This window comes from Camelus bactrianus, chromosome 12 (assembly GCF_048773025.1).
Source record: "Camelus bactrianus isolate YW-2024 breed Bactrian camel chromosome 12, ASM4877302v1, whole genome shotgun sequence".
Taxonomy (NCBI): Eukaryota; Metazoa; Chordata; class Mammalia; order Artiodactyla; family Camelidae; genus Camelus; species Camelus bactrianus.
Window position 1 is genome coordinate 1 of NC_133550.1, and position 27,457 is coordinate 27,457.

Below are 27,457 nucleotides of genomic sequence, written 5' to 3' on the forward strand. Positions count from 1 at the left end.
GGTGGGAAAGGGACAGATAAAAGGTGAGGTGAGCAGATTTGCTGCAGGTGAGCGAGTTCCTTTCCAGTGACATGTCATTCTCTCTGAAGCAGGAGGCATGACCATCTGCTGGGAGTCAGGGAAGAGACAGAGGGAAGGTTAGAGGTGTGCAGAGAGCAGAGAATGTTGACACCACTGAGTGATAAGTGGTGAAATGTGCTCACTATAGAAATCCTGGAGGATTGCCTGGCAGCGGCAACATGGTGGGCATTGATTTGTAGTCTTGGAAATCTGTGCTGGGAGAGCCTGCTGCCTGCAGGCTCAGAACAAGTAGAGCTGGGTGAACCGAGATGGAAGTCGGCCTGGTGAGGAACTGAAAAGGTCAAGGCTCAAGGGCGTTTTGTCTGTCATAAAGAGAGTGCTGACTGTGGATGCAGAGCTGGAAGGTGGGGAAGTGGAAGTAAGAGGAACGTGGACAGGCAGGAAAGCAGAGGAGTCAGCGCATGATGCCCCAGTGAGGGTGAAGGAGGGCCAGGGAGGCTGGTGGAGAAGAAGCTGGACGGCTAGAGGTGGGCACTTAAAGGAGAGAGGCTGGACCTGGGGTGGAGACACGCCCGGGTATGAGCCCGGGGGTAGGGTGAATGGGGGGTGGCTGGCTCAGGCTGATGGAGAAGAAGACCCTACAATGACCATACTGGGAGGTGGAAGGAGAATGAACTTTGACGTCTTGATGGTAGGAGGCGAGGCAATACAGAGCTGGTGGTCCAGGTGCTCCTGACTGAGGCAGATGAGCAGGGAGGCCAGGTGGCAGGCACTGCTAGGAAAGGATCTGGGTTTTCCATGTGCTCCCACGAGGGGAGGAGCAATCATCTGAAGGTGGAAAGTGAGCACAAGGAGGCCAACCCAGGCTCCTGATCAAACGGGGTTGTGAAGGTGCAAAGCGTCAACTCCAGTGATGGTGGCCCAGGAAGCAGGGACCACGGGTGAAGTGAGGGGGCACTCAGAGAAGAGAGGGAGAAGAGTCTTCTGGGTGTAGGGGGAAGAGAGGCCCGAGGACAAAGGAGCACAGAGGCACAGTGATGAGGATGGACTGGCTCTATGGTGACACTGCAGGGATGGCTGGATCTTTGTCCTGAGGGCTTAGGTTGGGGGGAATACTGGCCTCATGAGGATCCCCCTGTCAGCAGCCTGGACAGAGGCTCTCGCTCCTGAGAGCTGTGTGGCCACCACTGTTCCCGGAGGGGCTCTGCCTCCATCTTCTCTTATCAGACTTTCCTGCCCAGCCCCCGACCGCCAGCGAGGGAGCCTGGGCCTCGCAGCTGTTTGCCGTGGAGGGACACAGGCTCCTCGGAGGAGCAGGCGGATCTTACTTTGCTCCGTAACCCAGGGCCTAGCAAAGCGCCAGCCCATGTGTGGGCCATGTAGGGGCTCGGATACTTACTATACTAACTCAAAGCAGTAGAATTGCAGAGCTGGAGGAAGTGACCACTGAGCTCACAGAGTTCACTGCCCACACCCCCATTCTACAGATGAGGAATCAGAGACCAAGCAGTGAAGCAGCCTTGGCCAAGGTCACGCTGCTCGTAAATGCTGGCCTGTGTCGGGCATGCCAAGTGATGAGCTGCAGTGAAGGGGCTGAGAGGGGTCTCTGGGGCCAGAGAGCTCGGGTTCAAGTCCCAGCTCTGCCATTTATTAGCCGTGCGATTAATGAATGTCCTTACCTTTAAAGTGGAACTCATAGTGGTGCCAACTCATTGGGTTGTCATGAACACAGCGTTCCTGGAACAGCAGGACAGAGTACTGTAAGGGTTTGCTGTTGCTTTGGTTATGATTATTATCACCAAGTGAACCCTGAAATGAAGAACAAAGGCAGCAAGAATTTTTATTTTAAAGGAGTTTCAAATCCTCTGATGAATGCTTCATTTCATCTATTCAAGTTTTCATTTGACCCTTATTAACAACTACACAATGGATGACTTTTGAGGCAATCTTGCTTCATGTCTTTAATTCTCACTAACGACACAGGCTATTTAACAGGCAGCAGTTTCTTTTCCAGGAAGAGGGACAAAAAGTTAAAAATGACTCAGTGCCTCTCGGTCCCCAGTGAGTTGGTTGTGACCTGTCAACCCAGCTTTGGGGAAGTGCCCGCTCCCCCTGGGCCCACTGAGCTGCCCCACAGCCTCCAAGGGGTGCCGTACCCCCACACGAATCCAGTCTCTTGGTTCCTATCTTTGCTTCAGATCCCTCAAGGACTGCCCATGCCCCTGGGCCCCATCTGCCCCACCAGCCTTGGCTGCTGGACTCCAGGACACCATCCTGGGTCTCAACCATCCCCTGTTCCTATGACCGCCCCACTACTCTACATTTTGTCCTTCAAGTGTGGGCTTCTGTGGCTCGCCACACAGCAGGGGTCTCCCCGTCCTCCACCTTGGGTAACTGCATCGTCCTGCACGGTGTCTAGGGAACCCGTGTGGAGGCAGGAAGAATACAGAACAACAGGTGCTCAGAGGGGCTGCCTTTCCCACTGCAGGGGCCCTAGAGAGCTTTCTCCCAGCTGGTTATTCACAGGCGCTGAAGCTGTGGAATCTCGATCTCACCAATTTAAAGGGCATCATCACTAATTACAAAAGCAATCATTTCTTCAGTAGCAAAAGGAGAAAAGACTTTGTGTTCCCCACCTCCAACTGTTTTCCTCCACCTTCAGATGTTTCTCATCTCTGGGCAAGGGTAGAGTGCAACTCACAGAATATTATTTTTCAATGTCTTTTCCCACTCTGAAGATTGCTTTCCCAGAACCGATGAAGGCTAGAATGGTTTAGCTTCCCTGGACTGAGGATTCAGAGGCCTGGGGGAAGGGGGGAGGGGGAGGTGAGATAACTCAGCAATATTGAACCTAACAGAGACATTAAAAGGTTCTATTCTAAACAGAAAGGAAGCAGGATGCTATAGAAACAGGAAAACCATAGTTGGAAATGCAAAAACGAGTTGCAAGAGAATAAACATAAAGATGTAAAAATGAAAAAGGACATCAAAATAAAAAAAGTTGGGAATGGGAGAGGGGAGCAAGAAAATGTAGATTTTTTTCTTTCTTTTTTTTTCTTCGTTATTCTTAGGATGTGTTGGAGCCTACGTGATTATCAGTCTAAAGGAAATAGATATAGTAATGGGCTGATATATTTGAAGAATAAGGTAACCACAAATCAAAAGCATACAATAGAGTCGCAAAAAAACCAAAAAGAAACAAATTCAAAATGGCTTAAAGACTTAAATATTACACACGACACTATAAACTTCTCACAAGAAAACATAGGCAAAACATTATTTGACATACATCTCAGCAATGTTTTTGTAGGGCAATCTAAGCAACCCAAGCAACAGAAATAAAAGCCAAAATAAATAAATGAGACCTAATTAAACTTATAAACTTTTGCACAGCAATAGAAACCATAAGTAAAACTAAAAGACAACCTATGGAATGGGAGAAAATATTTGCAAAAGATGAGACTGACCATGGCTTAATTTCTAGGCTATATAAATAGTTCATACAACTTAATAAGAAAAAAATAAACAACCAAATCCAAAAATGGGCAGAACAACTAAACAAGCAATTCTCCAATCAAGACACACAGATGGCCAATAGGTATATAAAAAATGCTTAATATCGTTCAATTATCAGAGAAATGCAACTCACAACTACAATGTTATCATTTCACACCAGTCAGAATGGCCATCATTCAAAAGTCCACAAACCATAAATGCCGGAGAGGCTGTGGAGAAAAGGAAACCCTCCTACATTGTTGGTGGGAATGTAGTTTGGTGCAGCCACTGTGGAAAACAGTATGGAGATTCCTCAAAAGACAAAAAAAAAAAAAAAAAAAAAAAAAAAAAGGCTTATCACCTAATCCAGCAATCCCACTCCTGGGCATATATCCAGAGGGAACCTTCATTCCAAAAGATACCTGCACCCCAATTTTCACAGGAGCACTGTTTACAATGGCCAAGACATAGAAGCAACCTAAACATTCACTGACAAATGACTGGATAAAGATGTGGTATTTAGATATAACAGAATATTACTCAGTCATAACAAAGAAGGAATTAAGGCCATTTACAGCAACATGGATGGAACTGGAGATTATCTCACTAGGTGAAATAAGTTAGACAAAGACAAGTATCATATGATATCATTTATATGTGGAATTTTTAAAAACATGATACAAATGGACTTATCTATAAAACAAAAAACAGACTCACAGGCTTATAAAACAAACTTAGGTGTTTGAGATTAACAGATACAAATTACTATATGTAAAACAGACAAACGACAAGGATTCACTGTAGAACACAGGGAAGAATATTCAGTATCTTGCAACATATAATGGAAAAGAACCTGAAAAAGAATAGACTATGTATATGTACAACTGAATCACTATGCTGCATACCTGAAACTAACAAAACAGCTGTATAACTGAAACTAACAAAACATTGTAAATCAATCACATTTCAATTTAAAAAAATTGATAAGCTCTAAATACCTTTATTCAAAGAAAATCTTGAACTCTTCCCTCTTACAAAATTTAAAATGGGTAGCTTGAGCAGGACCAAATTATACTGGATGGGCAGTTACATATCTTCTCCAGCACGTGGCCCATGTTACACACACATCGTGTTTTCCTACAGGTAAGAACAGCCCTGACTGCACAGCGAGCGACTCTTTCTGGGACAAGGGCCTCTGTGGCAGTGGCCTCCTTGTCACCGCTCCATCTCACCAGGAGGCCAGGGTTTTCAGAGGGGAGGGGACATAGAGCTCATACACTTCAAATTGACTTCCCGAAAAAACTATGGAAAAACCAAATTCACCTGCAGTGTAGGAAACATGAGCAGGGCCCCTAAGCAGACCGACAAGTCCAAAGTAAGATGGCCCGATGTTCAGATCGGAACCAGAACAAAGACCACCTGGCCCCAGTTAAATGACCACCACCTCACCTGCAATGAACTGCTCGTACTCAATGTCAGGGATGTTTCTGTTGAGACTTGGGAGGTCAAAGGAGTCGGACCAGGGATCGGGGCTCTGCCAGTGGTAGAGGTGGCCCCAAGGGAATTGCACCAGTACCGGCTCCTCCATCTTCAGCAGGGTCTTCAGGAGGAAGGCAATGTGGATGCAGACGTTCCTACGGAGGTTGAAGCCCTCTGGAGGGTTGAAGTCACACAGAAGGTACCTGGCAGGGAGCAAAGGAGAGCGGGTCTTCAGGGCCAGGCCTCTGCACAGGAATCCAGGCTTAGATAGAACAGATACAACGGGAATCCCTGCACAGCCCATGGCCTAGACTCCAGACACATTCAGCAGCTTCTGGTTTGTAAAGTGGAGGCACTGCCCACCCATCTCCATGTGGCCAATTACTTCAAGTCCGGGAGCAGTTGCGGAAGACATCTTGGCATCCGTCTAACACCACTAAGCACCCGACTAGCATCTGAGCACCCGTTCTCCAGGGGCTCTCAAACTTCTTGTTCTACAGAACCCTATACACTCTTAACAATTACTGAGAACTCCAAAAGGCTGCTATTTATGTGAGTTTAATCTATCAATATTTCCTGTGTTAGAAGTTAAACAAGAAGTTAGAAAAAGTGTATGAATTCACTTAAAAATATTAACAATCTACTGTAAGTTACCATTAATACTCTTAAACAAAATATAATTCTATTTTTCAAAAGAAAAATCATTAGTGAGAAGAATAGCAGTGATTTTAATTTCTGCAAATCTCTTTTGGACTGGTGAGAGCTGAATTCTCCTATCTGCCTCTGCATTCCCTGTTTTGTGGTATCGCAGGCCAGGTTTTCCCTGGAAAACCCCGCAGGAACTCGGGAGAGCAAGAGTGTGCAAAAGGCAGGTGACATCCCGGCGTTTCTATGAAAATGGTCTTGCACCTCAGGGGCCTTGGATACACTTTGATAACTGTTGCCCTATCCAAGGCTAGACTCTTCTACACAAGAGCCAGGCAAGGGTCCTGGATTCTGTAATGAGTTACCGCCACCACACCCCTCCCTTCTCTGTGTGTTTCTCACAAACTCCATTACTGCAGATGAGGATGTAATCCTCAACTGGGGCCTCTAATTCCAGAAGACTGCTAACTTCAAGAGGGAGGGTCCCATCTACCATCCCTACACCCCGCATAGTTTATTTTGAGTCAAGCCTTAGATAACTGCTTATCGGCACTGACCCTTGTGTCTTATTCCTGAGGTTGACTGAAGGAACCAACATCTGGATGGAACTGAAATTTCCCTGCAGAGGAACAAGACTGATAAGCCACCCCATTCCAACATCTGATTCTGGGGCTCTTCAAAACCCGGGTAAGGCCCCGCTTCATCTATGATGGGTCCTCCGCCTGCCCTTCCCGGGGGGTTCTGGGAGGCCGCGGCCACCAAGGGAGACCCAGACTCGCGGCCCCAGCCCCAGGGCCTGAGGGGGAGGAAAGCTTGAGGCTGTGCCCAAGCCCTGCCCCGCCCCGCCCCAACACGCTCCCCGGCACCACAGCCCTCCCCGGCCACCGCCCCAACCCCGATCCCACCCCGGTTCATGTCCGCCGGCCCCACCGACGGCACGGACGTACGTTTACCGTCTGTGGGACGCCGCCCCAGAGAGGATGTCGGCCGCCGACTGACCAGGCCAGAACTAGTCGCCCGGCCGAGCAAGCCGCCATCCCCAGCAGCAAGCACCGCCATGGTCCCGGGCAGCTGCACACTTCCGGAGCCCGCTACCCGCCCCAGAAGTGCACGCCGGCCCGCGCAGAGCGTGGCGCCTGTAACCATGGCAACTCCGCGGGGCCCTCCCCTAGCGCTTGCGTCGTGCGTCCTCCCGAGTCTAGTGGTGCGAGGGCAGAACTTGCGGAGCCAATGGGAGCCAGGGCACAGCCAGGACGGGGGTGGGGGGAGGCTTATGGGACAGCTGGGCGGGGCCGGGGAGGGCAGGGCCGCGCGGAAGTCCTGACCTGCATGTGGCGCCGGCCGGAGGCTGGGGTGTTGCTGCCAACAGTGGGCGGGGCAGCGGGGCAGCGAGGCGGGGGCACCCTCACCTGTCCGTGTGTGGGGATCAGCCTGGGCTCCGTGGCCTCCGCTTGCACCGGACGTGGACCCAGGCTACCGGTGGGCAAGAAAGAGGACTGAGCCCAGGCACGCACGGCTGGCCAGGTAGGGCACCTGAAGTGCAGATCCGCCAGGCCCGCTGCCGGCCTTGAATACGCGCTGCTAGGCAGTTTCCAAGAAGACGGGATCTGTCATAAGAGGGGAGGTAGGGCTTGGGTGCCAGATGTCGGGTTGGGTGCAGTCTCACAGGAGAGCCACGGTGAGAGGGCGCAGAGCGGCCCCTGTGTTGGCGGGGCTAAGAGTTTGCGGTATAGGGTCGGGGTGATGTGTGCCTTTCTCTGTGGTCTCCTCACTCCAGAGCAAGGGGCTCTGCTTCCCCCCTCCCCTCACTGCACTCCCTGCCTTCCCCAGCACCACCTGGGGTGTGGTCATGTCGAGGCAGGGAAGGCCCAGGGAAGGGGCTCATTCAGGGGCAGGGGCCACTCTGCAGGGATGCTGGACCTGACAGCAATGCAGTGCTTCGGAACTCCCCTGGGCTGGGTTTCTAACCAGTGGGATGGAAGGGCCTTTCCTTCCTGGGGTGCATTTGGGGGAACTAGATACGTCATGAATGTCAGCCCTGAAAATGGAGGCTGCGCTACATCCATTCTTGGAAAGAAAAATCAGGCCCTTCCAGCCCAGGTGACTCAGAAAGTCAGTCAGCAATGTTCGGGGTCCCCAGTTTAGGCTTTCAATTAGAGCTGAGCGGCTCAGGAGGCCAGATCCCTGTCCGTGGCTCCAGGAGTAGGCTTTCTGCTGGGGGACAGGATCCTCACAAACACCTGTGTCTTTGTGGGTCACTCCCCTCTGACAAGCAGGGAGGCAGGGTGCAGTTGTGGGAAATCGTGTTTCCATGAGGAGAGGGCCACCAAGTGGTGGGGGCACAGGAGACAGTGATAAAGAGTCCCGCAGCCTTTCTGGAATCAAAAAACTGGCAAATGTGAAAAAGTGCATAATTTGTTTTATTGAACAGGCTGCTTATGTACGTTTGGAGGGCCAGGTTCAAGGACTCTGCATCCCTCCAGGACAATAGCCTCAAGAGAAGAACAGACAGAGCAGGAAGAGATGTGGGGTTTCTCCCAGGAATGAGGCAGAACAGGGATTTCTGCAGATTTGCAAGGAGACCCCGACCGCTGAGCACGGGGTTACAACCCCACGTGACCCTTGTCGTGTTTGGCTTGGGCTCTGGGTCTGGCCTGATCATGTATTCTTCCAGCTGAGTTCCAGAAATTCAGAGGGTAGACTTAGAGAGGCTGCGTTTGGAACCCGGTGTGGAGACGGAGGGTCCTTTATCCTGAGTCCCCTCAGCCTAATCACTGTAGCTGAGTTCAAACACCACCCAGGCCCCCAGGGTGGCCGTGGAGGGAGAGCAAGCCTGGCAGGTGACCCAGGGGTCCCACTGCTGTGCCCCTCCCTTATCTTTGTTCCCTTTCACCCCGGAAGGTGTGATTGTCTCATGTCATGGTGACAAGCCATCTCTCTTCTCTGTCAGGTGGGATCCCCACCCCCACTCAGCCTTCTTTCTGCATGGATGCTGAAGGACCAGGCTCACTTGAAGTTCTGAGTTTGAGCAGTAAGGTGGAAACAAAGAAACCAATGGAAACAAAGAAACAAGTCATTGTGGCAAAGCTCCCCACCACAGAGAAGCTGCCCTGAGTGGAAGGGAGGGTGTGGGCATGCCCATTTGTTTCGTGTCTCCCAGTGCTCTTCGCTTTCTTATTGCAGACCTGCATGGTTACAACAAAATGATCTGCAAAACTGAAAATATTTAGTCTCTGGCTTTTACAGAAAAGGCTGACCAGCCTCTGGTTCCCGTACCGGTCAACTGATTGGAGTACCTTTCCAGTTTGGAAACATCTGGGCAGGCCCAGGTTTGCAAAATTCTTTAAGAGTAGTTATGGAGTTTTGCTTCTAAACATTTTTATGGCTGTATTCTTCTGAGCTGAGGTTGTGCTGTGTAATTCTGAGCCGGGATTTTCTCAAACTGTTTCTTATTTCTTATACCGGACACCCGTAAATTCCAAGGGGAATGGGATGTTAAGGAAGCCATGGAGTTTAGGAAAAAGATACAAATTTCATTTCCATTTAAGCATCGATGTATCTCCATCCTAGGCAGTATCGGTTCTGTGGTATTGATAGGGGAACTAAATAGCAACCAAATTTATAGAAAATAGTGGGTCATTGGGTACACAAGTTCTTCTTTTCAACATTTTTGTAGTGTTTGCAGTTTAAGATGACCGTTCCTGAGAAACAGGCAGCCTCTTAGAATGAAATAGCATTTTCCCTGGACCATACTCAATTTTTATTTCGTGGACAGCAGGAAGGGCAATCACACATCCAACACTTGGGGACCTCAAAGATAAAACGTAACTTTCTGAGAGCACACTCCCCCCGTCTCCCTCTGCTCTTTTCACTGTCCCATTGTCCCTGAAGTCTCTTTCATATCTTCTGTTCATGACTCCAGTAACTATTCCTTCTCGTCCCTCAGCTGGTAAGTTTACTTTTCTACTTTGACCAAGCAAACTGAAGCCAAGAGAAAAGAAATTTCACCAGCAACTCCCAGCACATCCGCTCGCCTTCTGATGTCTGTGACCTCACTCTCGCTGCCCCACCTCTTATTACAGGTGACATCGAAAGCCAGGTCATCCAAAAGTCACCAGGGGGCCCATCCATACAATCTTCTCCGGGCTGTCACTCCCACATCCATCCTCTCTGTCACTACCTCATCTATTTTGTTCTACTGCTAGTTGGCTCCTATCAGTATATAAAAGTCCATCCTCTTAAAAGAAACAAACAGCACTCCTTGACTCTAATTGGCCCCCACCAATTGCCACCCCATGTCTTTGCAGCAAATCTTTAATGAGTCGTTTAAACTCACTGTCTGCATATTCTCTTGAGCCATTCCCTTTTGCACCCACTCTGGCTTTTCCCCTGATCCCTCGCTCTATGGAAACTGCTCTGTCAAGGCCATCAGTGACCCCACGTTGCTAAATATAGTGGTCAGTTTTTAGTCTTCATCATGCATGGCCCTTTGGCAGCATTTGACCCGGCTCTTCCATTTCTCCTCCCCCGTGTTCCTGCTTCACTTGGCCTCCAGCCCATCGCTCTGCTTTCGATCCACTGGCTGGTCTTTTGCCAACGTCTCCTCTTTTTTCCAAATATTTGCTGCAAATGTGCCTCGGAGTTGGGTCCTGGGTCTCTCCTCTATCTCACTGCTATACTTTTGGTAGAAGCAACCAGAATTGGAAATTGACATGCCATCAATTTCTCGATTTGTCCAAAACTCCCTGACTGGCCTTTTCCATTTGGAACTCTCTCCCTGATACTCATATTCTTTTTCTTTCATTCATCTTGCTTTCACATTCTTACGTATGTTCTACTGTGTAAATTACTTTTCCAAATTTTGAATCAGTCCATACATATCATGTGAAATGCTCAGATCTCTATTATTTCCACTAAGATGCTTATTCTACCTTAGAACCTTTCTGCATTTCTGTATTTATGTCAATAAAGTGAATAGCATTTCTACAAGCCTCATAGTTAAACAGTGTGTTTGTTTGGGGCTATTATGTAACATGAAATAATGATACATCAACATAGTCCTTTTTCATTTAATTTTATGTAACACCAAGATGAGGATTTTGCACTGAAGACTCTTTCGTTGAAATTTTACCTACGTTACGGACAGTCAGTTTTTGTGAAAGCCCTCATTTCTCCCCTTTTCTGATATATTTTCCATTTGGCTATTATAACATATACCTTGGCATGAAATAAAATTCCAAATCCATTCACATAATAAAATTAATACATTTAAATTATATTTTTTAATGTTAAAAAGAAAGAAAAAAAAAACCAGACTCCTCTACCTATTAGGCATTTCTGTGGCAATATCTAATAGACTCCTTAATCATGATATTGAAGAACTGAGCTGATTCCAGCCCCTTTCCACCTGCTCAGCCCCATTTTGTCCCACCTCCTGTGGATGGAGAGGACATCCATGCCATTTTCCAGGTCCAGATGTTGGAACCATGTTCTTTCTCTCTCTTTCTCTTACACACACACAGACAGCAAATCCAGCTTGTTAGAAAATTCTGGCTACTCTGAATTCATTAACCACGTACTCCCTGTTCCCCGCCCTCCTAGGAGCCACCTTCAGCCCCTTGTTGGACACAAAATAGCCTACTTCTTCCATCTTTGCTTTTCTACAATCTCATCCACACAGAGTCAGAGGGAGCCTATAAAAGCATACATTTGAGGGGGTGGGTGTAGCTCAGTGATACAGTGCATGCTCAGCATGCATGAGATCCTGGGTTCAAACCTCAGCACCTTCACTAAAATAAATAAATTAACCTCCTCCCAAGAAAACCCAAAACAAAAGCATAAATTGGACATCACCCATCCCATCAAAACTCACTAAAATGGTCACCATTCCATTAGGAGCCAAAGTCGTCCCAAGGTCTTCGAGGACCCGGCTTGCTCTGCCTCTCCGCCCACACTCTCCCCATCACTCTGGGGGCCTCTGGCTCCGGCTCTTCCTTCTTCCTCCGGATCTATTCTGCTTCAAGTTCATTACTCCTTGAGATCTGCCAGGATTGCCTTATTCCCTCCTGCCTGCCTCCCACCCCACCACCATCACCTGACTTTGCTCATATCACTCTTATTTTTCCCCAAGCTCTTGCTACCCCCATCATGTTGCCTGTTTTCTCTGCTAAAACTCTGAGCCCCCAGTGATGGGGAGTCGTGTCTATTTTGTTGACTAATAAAGCCCAAGAGCCTTGGGAATGGGTATAGTTACTAGATTCCCATAAGTAGTAGGAGCTTATACAGATTTGCTGAATGAATGCAGAGGTCCTGGTCCAATTCGATGGAGCAATTCTGTGTCCTGCTCAAAGATTAACTCTCCTTTCCTCCTGAGAGAGGGTGACCACTACCTTGGTGATCAAAGGCAAGATCTATTTTCTTTATGCTGTTAACCTTAGGCGGGGAGACTGGGGGATCTTCATTTATATTTTAAAATTTGATTCACTCTGCAGTTTGTCTCCTGTCTATGTATCCTTTTGAGAAACCGTTTATGAGTGATCATTCTTCCATCAGATTGAACAGGATCCAGGGGGAAGTACAAAGCCTGTCCCATTGGCCATCCTGTGTGTCATGTCCTGTGACCCAGTGGATGCTCAGCACGTAAGTGAACCAACAGGAGTGAGTGAAGAGATGGGAACATCTCATTATTGTGGTGGCTGCACTCTGTCCAATGCCTTGAGATTTGGGGAAGGGTTTACAACTGCGGAGGCGAGATGTCAGGTCCTCGGTGCTCTTCCTGATTGCCCTGGCCTTACCCATTCCCCCAGCCCCTCTGGGCAGCCAAGCCCAGGAGCGGGGCCACCGGCGATTGTGCTGATCAATAATCCACCTCACCCAAAGTCCGGGGGTAAGAGCGGCCAGCACAACTGGTTGTAGACACTGAAGTCAGGTCCTTGGAGGAATTCCCCACTGAACAATGTTTTGGACCTTTTATTTTTCTCTATAGCCTCCAGCTGAAGAAACAGATTGCCTTAGGTACATGAAAGGTGAGGACACCTACTATCCCCATGGAGCCAAGGTGGTGCTGGGAGTCTGCTGTTTGTACAGCCGTTGGGCTCGTGTTGCTTTGGGCATCCCTGTGCCTGAATTCCTGCAGTACACTCGGTGGTAAGAACGGGGGTGCCTGGCAGGGAGGTAAGCGGGTCGGGGGACTACACAGCTGGGGAGACGTTAACCTGGGGTGAGCTGGAGCCGGCTGATGCATGGAATCTCGGTGCAGGGAACTCTCCAAACTCAGAGAGGTTCCCACTCCCGCAGGGTCCCTTTGATCAGGGTGCTAGGCTGTCAGCACTGCAGGGTCCCTGTGAGGGTCATGGTGCCTTCAGGCAGTGGGAAGTGAGGGGTCCAGTGGCAATTAAATTAACTGTGCACCCAAAGCCAACCCCCGTCTCTTTCAGCCTGTTTCCTAATCTGCAAAACTGGAATGATTTTAACCATCCCGCAGGTGTGTTGATGGGCTGGGACACACTAGACAGCCAGGAGCTGGAATTCCTCTGTGCCCTGATTGTTATCCTTCCTTCACACTATTTACTCTCACAAGTTCAGTCTCTCTGTCTCTCTCTCATTCACTTGTAACTTTCTCTCCTGCTCTGGTTTCATTTGATTCCCACCCTCCTCCCAATCCCCAGATGAGTGAAATTAATTTCTGTGTGTCAGTTCCAAATTCCCGGGAAAGATTCTCTGTCCCCTCTGGATTGGTTGTCCAACCCATCAGTTGCAGTCAGAGCAGTGAGTCCCTCTGTGACCAGAGGAGGGGCTCTGCCCAGCCCCCCAGCCACCATTGTGGGAGCACATAGCTCTCCGAGGAGGAGGTACTGGCTGTGACTTGGTGTCACTAAGTGTGAATTTATCTCTCCTCTTGCCCCACCTTCATCCTCCTAAACAAAGATGAAAATTAAACACTCCCGAGATTTGTGTCATGGAACACTCAGGGTGGGGGCTAAGAGGGCTGGATTCCCTGCTGAGTGTAAGGGGCTACAGTGACTCCACAACGAGAGCCTGTAAAGGAAACAGCACCGGCCCCACCGGACCCTTAGGGTGCTGAGTCTGCGTGACATTGAGCCAGGCTTCTGACCACAGCTCAGGGGTCTGGTCCGACCGGTTAGTCTTTGAAACCAACCAGCTGTGGATTCCTCAATCCCTCCCTGAGGTTTTACCTGAACCACGAGCTTCTGTATCTCTGAAGACAGATGATGAGGACCCTTCACGTAAGGCATTTGCACAGCCCTGTGCGGGAATTTGTGCTGCACGGTCTGCCCGACGAGCTGACCAAAGTTCGTATTTCACTGATCTTAGAAATAGTCTGGTTTCCTGATGCACTGTTTCACTGAACAAGCAACAGAAGCCACCTCTGGCTGATAAAAGCAAAAAAGGGACTTAAAGAAAAGATACTGGGAGGGTGCATGGAGTGTCCCAGACCAGAGCCGACCCGGGGGCCGTAGGAGATGTTGGGGAGCCCCAGGCACCAGGCTGCGCAGGGTGCTACCGGGCCCCCTGCTCCCCCAGCAGGGACCCCCCTCCTCCTGACACTCCACCTCACTGCAGGTTCATGTCCCGGCAGGGCCAGGTCACACTGAAGCCACCAGCACACACCTCAATGGGGGAGTTGGCCCCTTCTCAGCTGAGGGCGTGCCTGGTGTGGGGAGAGGCCCAGTTAGAGGAAGGCGGTTCCCCTACTGTTCCGAGTTAATGCACAAGTCAGTGCCCATCACTCAGGAGAGCCGGGCTGGTCCGACCTCATTGTGGTGACTAGGCCATCTGAGTTCACGTATTATTTTTAGTTTGGAAGGCCCAAGAGGGAGAAAAAGTGGAGGTTCTAGTACTTATTTTGTATTTCCCATGTACCAGGTGCGGTAAGCAAGCCACTTCAGACAAGGCCCATAATAACCACATTAATAGGCCACGGAGAAAGTCATGCAGTCAGGCCTCTGCAGCCCCGAAACCCGTGTCCTCATCAGTTCCGTAGTTACCAGTGGAAGTTGTAGGGATTTATGGGACTGTGTGCTCCTGTGGGGGCTGGGATGTGTGTGTTTAAATCCACATCTTCAGAAACTCGGCCAGAACCACAGCCACTGATTGTCTGCATGGAGGCAGAGGAGAGGAGGCTTCCAGCCTCTGGTCCAGCTCGTGTGGAGCTCAGAAGTTGCTCCTTCTGTCCTGAAAACAACACCAGAGCTGAGGGAGCTGCAAACCCACTGCTCTTCTTAGATCCACAAGAAAACTGAGGGGGAAAGCTGCTCCCAACACAGAGAGGCAGCCGGGCAGGCTTGGAGAGTCACAGCTCCCAGGGCAGAACCCGCTTTTGTAAGAACCCCGGGGGCAGGCAGATTTAACAGGTCCCTGAGGCCAGCTGGAGGCTCAGCGTGGGGAAGTCCGAGTGTGACAACTCCAGGGGGCCAGTCACAGGGGCCCCCTGCTCTTTTTCATGCATTTTACATCCAGGACCGTATCCTGTTCTCAGAGTGAAGATCATAGGAAAACTCCTCATGGTTCCTGCCAGGAAAGGAAAAAATAGCTCTATTGAAATACACCCAGAACATTCTCTTCCATTGTGGGGGGTTGTGTTTTGTTTTTTTTTTTTATGAGAATTTATTTTACCAGAGCCTAACCTACCTGGGGGAAGGGAAATACCTTCTGTGTCACCCAAATTGGGGTGGGGGAAAGAGACACACTTGTGGAGGTCACAGCTCAGGGCACAGGCTCAATGAGAACTAATCACAGGACTACAGAAGCCCTGCTCTTTCCCGCTCCCCCAACACCTTACCTCCATGTCAGTAGAGCCCCTGTGTAATAACAGGAATAAAATTAAAAGAAGTAAATGTCTCAGGAGTGTCTAGGGAAAACCCAAAGACAGCGGGGAGATGAAAACAAGGACACACGGGTGGCTTTAGCCTCTCGCACGAATAGCTGTAGCAAACTACACACAGCCCAGCCCCAGTAGATAAACAGAAAACCTCACAGAAGAAACTATTTATTTTGGTTCTCTTACCCAGTGCATTCCATGGTGCATCCTCGCCTAGAACTGAGTGGAAGCAAGTCCATCTCAGAAGGGACATACCTGAAGAGAAATGGCTTTCCAGACTCTGAAGGGCAGAGAAAGCACCAGCCTGGGTTAGAGAAAGGTGAGGGGTGGGGTAGGGTGTGGGCTGCATTCTTCCCCAAATAAGGAACTTTCCTGAGGCCAGCACAGTGGGAGGGAGGGCCATAGGGTGGAAGCAGCCGGACTTCTTCCCGAGAAGTGATAGGATGCCTCCAAGGGACCATTCAGGTGCCCAAACTATGTCCTGATGGTGGGAGCCTGTCGGTCTGCCTCAGAGCCCAGGACTGAGGTGGGCGCACAGCAAGCCGGTCTTACTTGGCCGGATCAATTTCACTTCTCCGAAACCCTGTGTAAAACATGAAGCGTGGACGACCTGGTGAGCACAGCTCTGCCCTCAAGACCGGTTTCAACTCCTCTCTTCCCAGAGAACAGCATCTCTGAGCCCGTCCTGGGTGACCTCACAGAGATCACCCTAGTGGCCCAGGCTAGTGACCGGGAACATGTACCTTCCTGCAGCCAACCCCAGACGTCCACTGATGCATCATATACTGACAAAGATGTGAGTTCCTGTGCATTGGTCTAACAGCAGAGACTCTGCCACAGGCCCAAGAGGTGGTGTGTGGGACAAGCAGGGGTGCAGGAGTGTACGCAGTGCAAAGGTGTAAGTGGTGGCAGGGGTGCAGGGGCTGTGGAGGGTGCAGGCAGTTCAGGGGATGCGGGGGTGCAGGCAGTGCGGAAGTGCAGAGAGTGGCAGGGGTGCAGAGGTACAGGGAGTGTAGGGGTGCAGGAAGGTGCTCAGGCACGTGGCCAGGGTCAGAAGGCAAGTGCACATCCTCGCAGTCAGCCTGACCCCGGGAGATTGGTGCAATGGTCTGGGTTGGCGGAGGGGTCGGAGGGGGCGGCGACGGCGGTGGGTGGGAGGCTGCCCGGGCAAGCCGGTCGATGTCTTCTCTTCCCTGCAGCCTGGCCTGGGGGGGCGTTGGCCGCCGGAGATTCGCCAGATGTTGGACTCCAGTTAAGCTTGCTCCTGGGTGGTGGGGCGGTTAGGTCGGGGGCGGTGGCAGCGGCAAGGGGGCGGAGCGGGGCTGCCCCTGGCGAACTGATGGAATAGTTGCCTTCTCCCGGCTGCCGGGCCTGGGAGCGGCCTCTGCTGCCCCAGGTCGCCTCACACACCTGTCCCACTCAGCTTGCTTAGTGGGGAGTGGAGGCGGTGCGGTTAAGGTGCAGGGCCCACGGGGATAGGGGGGCTGCCGCACGGAAGCCGGTCAATTCGCTCCGCTCTCCCCCGCGGCGGAGCCAGGGGCGGCTTCTGCTGCCGTAGATGCGGGACGCCGGTCTCCAGGTGAGCTTGGTCCTGGGAGGCGGCGGCGGCGGCGGCGGCGGCGGCTGGGGGTTTGGGTCCGTTCCAGGGAGCTGCTCCATTTCTTCTCTCCCCCGCGGCCTGGCTTGGGGGCGACCTCTGCCGCCAGAGATTTGCCTGAGGTCCGACTCCAGGTGAGCTTGCTCCTGGGAGATGGGTGCGGTGCAGTCAGGGGGCTGGGAAGGTGGTGGCTGCGGGGATAGGGAGGCTGCCCAGGGGGAGCTTGAGGATTAGCTCCCATGTCTGTGCCGCGTGGCCTGCAGGCAGCCTCTGTTGCGCCAGGTCCCGGGATAACCCTTTCCCACTTTGCCTGTTGGGGGCGGGAGGCAGGGTAGTCAGGGTGCACGGGTGGCGGGGGTCGGGGGCCTGCAGCGGGGGAGCGGGCACATTTGCTCCCATCTTCCCCGCGGCTTGTCCTGGGGGCGGTGTCTCTTGCCCTGGGTTAAGAGACACGTGTATCCTAGTCAGCCTGGCCCCAGGAGGCGGGCGTGTTACGTTGGGGTTGGTGACAGCAGCGGCAGGTTTTCCCATGGAGCCGGTCCATTTGCTCCCATTTCTCCCCATGGTTTGCCCTGGGGGCGGTCCCTGTTGTCCCTAGTTCGCCGGAAGTCCATTTCCAGGTCAGCCTGCTCCCTAGAGGCGGCCACCGTGAGGTCAGGGGGCAGGAGCGGTGGCTGCTGTGGGGGTAGGGGGCTGCCTGGGGAGCTGGTGGATTGGCTCCCGTCTCCCCGATGGCCTGGTGTGGGAGTGGCCTCTCCTGCCTCAGATCACCAGACACACCTGTCCCATTTAGCCTGCTGGGGGAGGGGCGCCCTGGGAAGTGCCTTTAAAGTGTGGGGGAGGCGACAGCAGGGGTAGAGGACCTGCAGCGCGGAGCCTGTCAATTTGCTCTCCTCTTCCCCACGGCCAAACCTGGGGGCGTACTCTGCTGCCCAAGAAGCCAGATGCCCGTCTTCAGGTCAGCTTGCTCCTGGGAGGCGGGCGCGATGCTGTCGAGGGGCAGAGGCAGCTGCGACGGCCGGCTGCCCCGCCTAATGGGGCCACTTCTTCTCCTCTCCCCTGACCTGGCCTGGGGACGGCCTCTCCCGCCCAAGATTAGCCTGAAACCCCACACCCGGTCAGGTTGCTCCTGGGAGGTGGGCGCGGTGACATCAGGGGTTGGAGAGGAGGGGGGTCTGCCCCTGGCGGGCTGGAGGATAAGCTCCCATCTCTCTGGAGGCCTGACGTGGGGGTGGCCTCTGCTGCCCCTCATTCCCGGGTCACCCTTCTCCAGGACATATTGCCCCGGGGGTGCTGTAGGCTGCGGGGGCGGCGGGTTGTTGGCGGGGGTATGGAGCTTGCCGCTTGGGAGCTGGTGGTTTAGATCCCATTTCCCCCGCAGCTTGGCCTGGGGGCAGCCTCTGTTGCCCCAGGTCGCAAAGCACTGTTTCCCTGACAGCTTAACCACCGGAAATGGGCAGGATGTGCTGAGGGGGCGGAGGCAGCCGCCAAGGCAGCGACGGAGGGGGCTGTCCCTGGCCAGCCGGTCAATTTTTTCCCATCTGAACATTTGCTGCCCCAGTTTCGCAGGACGCCCTTCTCCAGTTTATCCTTCTCCTGGGAGGTGGGCTCAGTGCATGCAGCCCAAGGTCTGGGCTCTCCCCTGGGGAGGGGCAGAACTCTCTTCTTCTTCTTTGACTTTATTCTTCAGCGAAGTGGTTACTGGCCCCAATTCTTAATTCTGAGAAAGTGTAGCCTGTGTTACGGAGGAGCTGCTGGACAGTGAGGTTTCTGGGTGGGTTTTCACATCAGCTGATGCCCCAGGCAGGCAGGAAATCTATTACTTAGAGCTTCTTAGTCTGGAGTTGGGGGATGGCCCCGCCATCCTCACCATGCTTTTTAAAAACGTGTTACTCCCCTCTTTTTCCTAGGTGACATTTTAGGTTATTGGGTCCCAGATTGCTGGCACACTCATCCCTGTTCTCAAACATCTTTTAAACTTGGGTGAAGTGATAAGTTGGGGAAGAAGATGATTTACTGAAAGGTAAGAATACTTAAATTTGCATTAAAGCTACATTCTGTCAATCTTTCTCAAATGATTTTTCTCTGATTCTAAATCCATGACCTAGTGAATGTTGTACTCCTGTGTAAATCATTGATCTTCACATCACACTTGTTGAGTGGTCAACGAGATTTTTTATTTAGATTATTCCTGAAAGGAAAAGCTCAGGCTTTTGAGAATTCCTTGTCTGATGTCACCCAGGCAGTCACAGTAGAAGACAGAGCTGATATAAAAATCCCTCAGCTGCCTGAACTGCAAAGCTTCTGGGATTACTGATCCCTGAAATGCAGGTGACTCTTGGTGATAATCTGGGGGATGGTTTACATGATCAGATTCTTCCAGTCCTGTAAATGGGTTCCATGGCCCCAGCCCCGGGAGAGCTGGTCATAAGGGCCATATCGTGAGGGGTGGGATGGGAAGGCAAGGTCTAAGAGCTGGCATCACTGAGATTCCACACTCGCTAAACACAGGCCCCAGAGCCTAATTGTTGTCACGTTCTGTTCTGGATTTGAGAGTGTGTTCAGACATGATTCTTGCCCTTCAGGGGTCACTGCCTGGGTGGAAGTAACCTTTACATAAATCTGGGGAGGATGACAATTAAGTAGATGGGCTGTTATGATTCTCAGTGTGCCCAGGCTCGCTCTTCCAGGCACTCGTGGGACTAACGAGAGTCATGTTATTCACTCATACACTGATTTATTACCCTTGAATTGATCATTTGTCCCACAGTAAGTGAAACAAGCGATGAGGAACCTGAGTTTTGTCCCCTTTCCTAGCACTGATTGTATCTGTCAGTCAGGCGCCCTGAGTATGCATTGTGAAATGGTGGTATTTCTTGCCCAATGGGACTGCACTGTCAGTTCTGAGAATCAGGGGATACACGTGGGTAGGACAGCACACTGACACACATGGCACCCCCCCCACCCCATGAGACAGCATTGTCGATGTTCAGGTGACCCGATGTAGACCGCGGTGCTAAACTTGAGCATGTTTAGTGATCTTGGTGGCTATGAAAATACAGACTGCCGGTCCCTACTTCTGGAGACACTGAGGGTGTGCACCCCAGAATTCTGCACTTTAAGAAGCACTTTAACTAATTCTGATGAAGATGATCTGAGTGTCCCACTGAGAAACACTGGTGTGCGATGCACCAGTATTGAGGATTCTCAGGGAGCGATGTCTTTTCAGGATGGTCCAAGGGCCCTCACGAGACTTTTGCCTTGGGTGTAATTGTATGTGTTCGAAAGTGATGTCTCTCACTTCCAGTGCTTGTCAGCATGCTCTGTGCAGGGATTTGCTCTCAGCAAAAACTATAAGTCTTCAGGTCACCGAGCTAGAGTGTGAGCGATCTTTTATTTTGGTTTTCTTTATTGCAATGCAGAGTCTCCCGAGAAGAGATTCAGACTGAACAGCTTTGTGTCGGACTTTGGAAGACCGCTGGTGCCCAAGGGGTTCTCTGGCAGCACAATGACGAATCTAGGTCCCTCTTTCACTGCTACGTCAATGAAGTGGACCGCTTGGACAAGGCCAAAGCTGGTATCCCAACCATAGCCCTTGACAGTGATGTTCGGCTCCAGGAAGCCATCAGATGCAGCAGGTGGCCAGAGGAGGAGCCGAACGGGCTCATGAAATGTGACACCCCCAGCTTCATCAACACGGACCAGAGCTCTTCCTTTGGGGAAGATGATCTCCTGATTTTGGAACCACATATTGTTCTAGAAAATAAGCCAGTTGCCCAGACCTCACACAAAGACTTGAATTGGAAATGTGCTTTGTCAAGTGTTTCTCTGAAGATGTGAAGTCTGTCTTTGTATGGCAGGAAGTCCCCTTTCACAAAATTGTATGTGTTTGTGTCTGAGAGAGAGAAATGGAGACAGACAGAAAGACGGAGACAGAAGAGAGCCCCCTCAGAAGAGAGCTAGTTAAGGTGAGTTTTTGTGCCTTAGTTTTTGTGCCATTTGGGGTTTTGGGGGGAACAAAGTATTTACACTGTCTCATTCTCCTCGTTGGAAACCTTGGCCCCGTCCTCAGTGTCAGCGGCCTTGAACGGGGGTTGCCATGGTGCGTTTCATCTGGCGCTGCCAGTTCCACGCTCTGCCTTTAGCACGTTGCTTTGCCTCCCAGGGCTGCCACCCTTTAAACTGTAAGGTGAGGAGTCTGGAGTAGATGATCCATCCCAGCTCTGCTGTTTTGCAAATTTCTGATTTCGTATTCTGATGAGGCTGGGATACACCCAGAGCAGTATAAACCAGGCCCTACCTCCTGTCTCTTGCTGGGGCATCCCTCAGGTCTGTGCCTTCTACTCAAGCCTTTACTGAGCCCAGCTTTTGTCAGGAGCCCAGGTGCCTACCGGGATGGCAGGAGACCTGTCTCTCGTGGTCACGGTGGCAGACATTTCTATTGGTTGTGCTGAAACAGCTCTTCTGAGATCCTCCGGCCACCCTTGCTCCAACCTGAGGACAGACCTACCGTTCCTTTCCTAGGAGGAGGATCAATCCATGGTGCATTTTATGACAATCCTGTCCCCAGGAATGCACGGAAGGTTATCAGCTGAGTGAGGGGAAGTGCCTCTGTGTCTCTGTGTCCCTGTATCTCTGTCTGCTCACAGTGCCCTGCCACCGGCTACTGAACAAGAAAAGTGCTATTCACCATGCTGTGTCTTTTGCAGATGTGTAGGTGATGGTCTTGTGGCTCATGTGTGGGCTTTGTGCTGGGATGGTGAAGGGCTTATAAATACCTCATCAACATGTATTCGAGATGGCCTGGTGCCACACAGACTTGATTCATGAAGGCATCAAGCCTGCACACTGGTTTGGAAACAACTTGGTTTTGATCAGTCACACTGCATGCATGACTCACTGCTGATCTCTGGGTGGTTTTTTCATTTTAGATTTATTCACCCAGTGTCTTGCTTAAGCTGAAAAATACATTTATTTCACTAGAATATTCTCAGATTCTTTGTTTTCACACATCCAGTTGTTTAATTCCTTTAAAAATCATTTTGTGTTTAAAATGCCTCCTAATATCTATCATCTCTAGGTTCCCAGTGGCCTGAGCCATGCACCAGATTTGATGCAGGAACTGTTCCACCAAAAGAAATCCCTTTGCCATAATATCATTTGAGGAAAATATTATGCTTTAAGGCTCTAACAGTAAATCGTAGAACAAAGCATGGAACATTTATTGTAGTTAATACATGTTCATGCAAAAAGAAATGATATTTTCATTAAACAATGTTGATTTTAATAACTTTTACTAATGTGAATATTATTACTCATAATTTAAGTAACCAAATAAAACCACAGTTATTTATTATGAAGTTTGAAAACTATTTACACTGTCTCTCAAATAGAGGTAGCTTTATTAGAAGACTGAAGGGTATTTAAAAGATGGAAAAATACCCATGATGACACCATCATTTTTATTAACTAAATATCAAGAACTGTGCAGGGTTAAGATTTAACCCTCTGCAAGCTGTCAAGTTAGCATGAGGTAGTTTGTGGATGCTGCCAGAAGACAGGAGACTCCCCCAGGTTCAGAGACAAAGAACTTCTTGCCAGCACAGCAGGCAGCTTGGGGTTCATGTTCATGTTGGTTCCTGAGTTTCTTTCCTTTTGCTGTTGTAACAAAGGACCACAGACTCAGGGGCTTAAAGCAATACACATTCATCATCTCACTGTTCTATTGTGCAGAAGTGCAAAGTCATTGTCAGTGGGCTAAAACCAACGTGTGGCCAAGGCTACGTTCCACACCGAGGCTCTAGGGAGGGATTCGTCTTCCTACCTTTCCCAGCTTGCAGAGGTGTTCACACTCCTTGGCCCAGGGCCCTGTGTCACTGTGACCTCTGCTGCCACTTTACATCTCTGTCTCTGACTATATAGATATAAAGGAAGAGTCTTCTACATCTGGTATGGACCCTTTTTCCTAAATGGACATTGTATCTCTATTTATGTGCAGATTAAAACCCCTTCCCTCCAGGGTGTGGTGGCATCAGCTCACAAGATTACCACTCTGGGCTTTAAGTGTCCTCTTTGTATTGTCACCTGGGAACTTCTCTTTCCATAGTTAGCTCTGTGTTACATTTGTTGTTGTATTTTACCCGGCATTACTGAAAGTTTTACTTAAAAGCGATCCTAATTAGCTCTGTTTACCTGTTTCCTGAGCTGAAAGCTTCAGTTCTAGAGTATCTGTTTGATTTCTCTTAAAAATACATTCCAGTATATTTCTCTGGTGAAAGTCTTTACCCTGTTGTCTATTCTCCCATAATTTCCTTATTTTCTTGAATATATTAAAAGTATTTTATAGCCTTTATTGGTAACTCTGAAGCCTACATCACCTGGGGGTTTGCATCCTTTGTCTAATGTTTCTTATTCTCATATTATCCGTTATATAGTCTTGACATGTTGCATGTCTTGAAATTCTTTATTACATGGCAGACATTGCAAATGAAAAATCCATATGTTATTTTCCGTGAGAGGTTTTCTACCTTCCTGTTAGGCAAACAGGGTGAGGGACTGATCATGTCGCTCCAATCAGGCGCTGAGGTGGATCAGGACTGAAGTGCCTTTTTTCTTAAAACAGCTTTGAGGTATACTTGGCAAAGTAATTTTCACACGTATAAAGTGTACAGCTAATACGTTTTGACATAAGTATATCCCCAAGAAACCATGACCACATTCAAGAGAGTGAACATACCCATCACCCACAAAGCTTCTCTCCTGCCATTTGTTGTCCCTCCCTCCCTCCCCATCTCTTCCCCTGGAAACCATTGATCTGCTTTCCATCACAACATATTGGTCTGCATTTTCAAGATCCTTGTATGAATGGATTAATGCAGTATCTACTCTATGTTGTCTGACTTCTTTCATTCAGTGTAATTATTTTGAGAGTCATCTGTGTTGCTGTATTAATAGCTTATTTGTCTTATAGCAGAGTATTGTTTAGTGCTGAGTTTTTACTGAAGAGTTTGTTGTGAGCAGTGTTTGGATAGACCATCATTTGTTTCTCCATTTACTTTTTGATGGATGCATGGGTTATTTACAACTTGAGCTATTATAAATAAAATTGCAGTGAATATTTGGTTACAAGTCTTTATATGGACATATGCTTTTCTTTTCTAAAGCACCAGATGAGGAATATCTGGGTTATATGGTAGATAGGTATTTACCTTTTTTAAAGAAACTGTAAAAGACTTTTCCAAAATGATTGTACTATTGTAAATTCCTTGTGGTGTGTATCAGCTCTGGTTGCTCTACTTCCTTACCAGCACTTTGTAAGGTCGGTCTTTCTAATCGTATTCATTCTTGTATGTATGTGTACTAGTATCTCACTTTGGTTTTTAAAAGCATTTCTCTGATGATTAATGGCATCTTTAATCAGCATCTTTTCATATGCTTTTTATCCATCTGGATATCTTTACTGAAGTGTGTTTTCTGGCCTCATTCATTCATTCAGGTGTTTGCATTATTATTGAGTTTTGACACCTCTTTATTCTGGATCAGATACAAAGAGAGACCTTTATCAGATATATGATCTGCAAATAGCTTCTGTCTATGGCTTGTCTTTTCATTTGCTTAGCAGTGTTTAGAACAGCTTTGAAGAGTCTTCATTTTGATAAAGTTCACTCTATCAGTTTCTTTTTAAAATACATTATACTTTTGGTGTCATAGCAAAGAAATTTTTGCCAAACCCAAGGTCATAAAGCTTAAGCCTATGCTTTTTCTCCTAGCTGTTTTATAGTTTTAGATTTCCTATTAAGATCTATGATCCATTGTGACTTAATTTTTGTATATTTTGTGAGGTGTGGATCAAAGTTCATTTTTTTTTTTTTTGCATTTCACTATCTAATTCTTCCAGCACTACTTGTTGAAAAGATCCTTCCTCCACTGCATCCTTTTTGAGAATCAATTGTCTATATAAGTGTTGGTTTAGTTCTGAACATTCTATTCTGCTCCATTATTCTATTTTCCTGTTTTACACCAACACCATACTTTCTGATTACTGTAGTTAAAAAAAAAAAAAAAAAAAAAGGCTGAAAATCAGATAGTGCAAGTCTTCCAACTTTGTTTTTCTTGTTCAAAATTGTTTTGGATATTTGGGATCCTTTGAATTTTTATATGAATTTTAGAATCAGTTTTAAAATTCCTTACATCCTGTTCTGCCAAATTTCCACCCATGTCTTTGGCCATCTCCAAAGCCACATTTTCTGAAGAAGTCTCTCTAGATCCCAGGTGAAAGGAATTTCTGTTTCATCTGTGCTCCAATCACATTTGATAATATTTGATTACATTTATTCATATTTGGCTGGATGTACTTTGTGATCTTTCCTGCCAGATAGTAAATCTCTCAAGATTTGGAATCTTGACTTGGTTCCCTCTGTCTGCTGAGAAAACTAGTTCTATGCTTTGCAGGAGTGAGCCCTGCAGTAAGAGGTATCTGCAGCACACATCTAGCTCACTGCTTGCATATCGTCAAGGAATCCTGCAGATTTAGAATTGTTTATTGATTGTTTTCTCCAAGATGGCTCAGCCTTTTTTATTTCTATTGCTACTGCTGCAGTTTCAAAGGAAAATGGGCTAATTATTTTCCAAATAACAAAACATACTGTAATTGAGCTGTGACGCAAATTATGTGCTGCTCTTTCTTAACAACCTGCTTAGTGTTCACAGGTACCTTCACTCATGGAACTTTTGGGAGAATGTCATATCCTCAGAGATAGCAATGCTGTCTTTGGCAACCTGAGCGGTAGTATCTGAACTCACTCCTGCTGTTTTTCCAGTGCCCCCTCTAGCCCTCCTCCAGCCCTCCATGGGGGGCCTGCAGTTCTTCCCTCGAAAATCCTGTTGCTTCTCAGGAAGAATTCCCTATGAAACATATTCATGTCCTTCTTGTGGGGACATTCAGTCCAGAGACCTGACAGCAGGGGAAAATGTTTAGACTGCTTTTGGTAGAACGTAAATTCTTCCATACTTGTTAGAAGCAAATCCAATGAGGAAACTGTGTTGGCATCTAACAAATCAGGATAAATGTCTGATGAGGAAGATCAGCTTCCCCATCCCACTCAAGTGTCATGTTGATGTGACGCTCACCTTGGCTAACATTTTCTCCTGTGAGCAACGTGAAGTTCAAGACGTTATGAATGGCTTTTTGTTTTTCTTCCTTAGTCTTTCCACATTCACTGTGTCTGGTGAGATTATATGAATCCTGCTTATTTTCAGCCCAGCACTAAGCTTTTTAAAAGGATCACGTGTTTAAAAGGCTAGTGGACAATTTGTTAGAAGATTGAAATCCTTAGACTTTGGTCCTAGAGTTGAATCTTGGTTACTGGTGAATGAGAATTCCCGTTAAAATTTTAAATTCAGTGATATAAAGTTTTAAAAATAGTTAAATATTAGTCAATTTCATTAAACACTATAGCAGTTATTTACTTTTAAGCCTGTCTCTGGGGCAATTTTGCAATGATTCCCTCCCTTTATTGATTCCCTCTTTATCAGAATCCTTGAGAGGTCCCTGTCATCATTGTCAGTATCATCATCATCATCACCACCATCATGGAACTGATTCCTCTGGGAGATTCTAGGAAAATAAAGAGCTGGACGGGGTTATGTGCAGGTCAGTGTGTGCATATACAGTAAGAACAGTTGTCAGACATTAGATTCAAGATACCCATTCCATTTAGAGAAGAATGTGGTCATGAAATCCTGATGTGCTGAATGAAGGAAGCGATGGGAACAGGGTAGTCAATGGAAAGGAGGAGGAAGTGAGCGAAGCGGGGAGCATAGGTCCTTGGTTAGGTGATCAGCACATTGGTGAGAATGAGGGGAGTGTGATGGCAGAATCATGTCCCTCCCCGGCCACAGGGTAGCCACCTGTGACATGTTACTGTACATGGCAAAATGCATGACAGATATTTTAGGACAAAAATCTTAGAGGATTTCTGTCTTCTAAATTGTCTATCAGTTAGCATTTTAAACCCATGATACATTATTAAAGATTAGTGCAGGGGGACAAATAAAAAGGATTCATATAATCTCACCAGACATACTGAATGTAGAAAGGCTAAGGAAGAAAACCAAAAAGTCATTCATATATGCCTTGAACCATAAAATGCTCATGAGAGGAAATGTTACACAAGGTGAGTGTCACAGCCACATTCATAATGCCTGAATGGGATGGGACAAGGGGATCCTGAGATGAGACAATAGGGTGAGTAGCCTGGATTGTCCAGGTGGGCCGAATGTAATCACAGGGGTCCTTGAAATGGAGGACATTTCCCAGCTGAGTTTAAAATCAGAGGGAGGTGTAGCCATAGAGCAATGTTCAGAAAGGCTGCTGACCA

General features: G+C 48.6%; 2 protein-coding genes across 48 annotated transcripts in view; one reads left to right on the top strand and one right to left on the bottom strand.

Annotated features, from left to right (window-relative positions):
• LOC141579333 (GDP-fucose protein O-fucosyltransferase 2-like) lies at positions 1-6,814 on the bottom strand. Of its 14 annotated transcripts, none has more exons than XR_012510503.1 (6): positions 6,588-6,814; positions 6,198-6,259; positions 4,966-5,198; positions 2,723-2,824; positions 1,701-1,830; positions 1-105 (listed from the first exon to the last, which is right to left on the bottom strand). XR_012510503.1 is itself a non-coding variant. In XM_074374496.1 (5 exons), exons 1-4 carry the CDS (start codon positions 6,675-6,677, stop codon positions 1,742-1,744), a joined length of 402 nt encoding a protein of 133 aa, XP_074230597.1. In that variant the 5' UTR covers positions 6,678-6,814; the 3' UTR covers positions 1-105; positions 1,701-1,741. The 14 variants fall into 14 exon arrangements, 5 of the variants coding, with proteins under 5 accessions (XP_074230597.1, XP_074230598.1, XP_074230595.1 ...); XR_012510500.1 differs by having other exon boundaries at positions 2,658-2,824; XR_012510497.1 differs by lacking the exon at positions 2,723-2,824.
• A 111-nt stretch (positions 6,815-6,925) lies between these two features.
• LOC141579332 (uncharacterized) overlaps positions 6,926-27,457 on the top strand; it is a 147,208-nt gene continuing 126,676 nt past the window's right edge. For 11 of the 34 annotated variants that reach the window (XR_012510470.1, XR_012510472.1, XR_012510474.1 and 8 more), the window contains exons 1-11: positions 6,928-7,164; positions 8,591-8,969; positions 12,193-12,279; positions 12,626-12,786; positions 15,672-15,800; positions 16,144-16,277; positions 16,681-16,732; positions 17,019-17,212; positions 18,016-18,681; positions 18,989-19,101; positions 20,501-21,046. Coding sequence is in view for 7 of the 34 variants with exons in the window: in XM_074374487.1 (XP_074230588.1) it covers positions 12,687-12,786; positions 15,672-15,800; positions 16,144-16,277; positions 16,681-16,732; positions 17,019-17,212; positions 18,517-18,706; positions 18,989-19,065 (876 nt within the window). In the remaining 27 variants the exon portion in view is untranslated. Of the gene's footprint in view, positions 7,165-8,590; positions 8,970-12,192; positions 12,280-12,625; positions 12,787-15,671; positions 15,801-16,143; positions 16,278-16,680; positions 16,733-17,018; positions 17,213-18,015; positions 18,707-18,988; positions 19,102-20,500; positions 22,064-22,158; positions 22,439-26,612; positions 26,731-27,457 lie in introns of those variants that run through there. The other 23 variants (XR_012510479.1, XR_012510480.1, XR_012510483.1 and 20 more) reach the window with 22 other exon arrangements.

Bases quoted from the DNA above. Each gene is read 5' to 3' on its own strand.
- LOC141579333 (XM_074374496.1), bottom strand. From the start codon at position 6,677: ATGGCGGCTTGCTCGGCCGGGCGACTAGTTCTGGCCTGGTCAGTCGGC. The intron at 6,260-6,587 runs GTACGTCCGTGC...GTTCCTCTGCAG, and splicing joins GCGTCCCACAGACGGTAAAC to GGAAATTTCAGTTCCATCCA. The intron at 5,199-6,197 runs GTCAGTGCCGAT...GCTCCCTGCCAG, and splicing joins CTCAGGAATAAGACACAAGG to GTACCTTCTGTGTGACTTCA.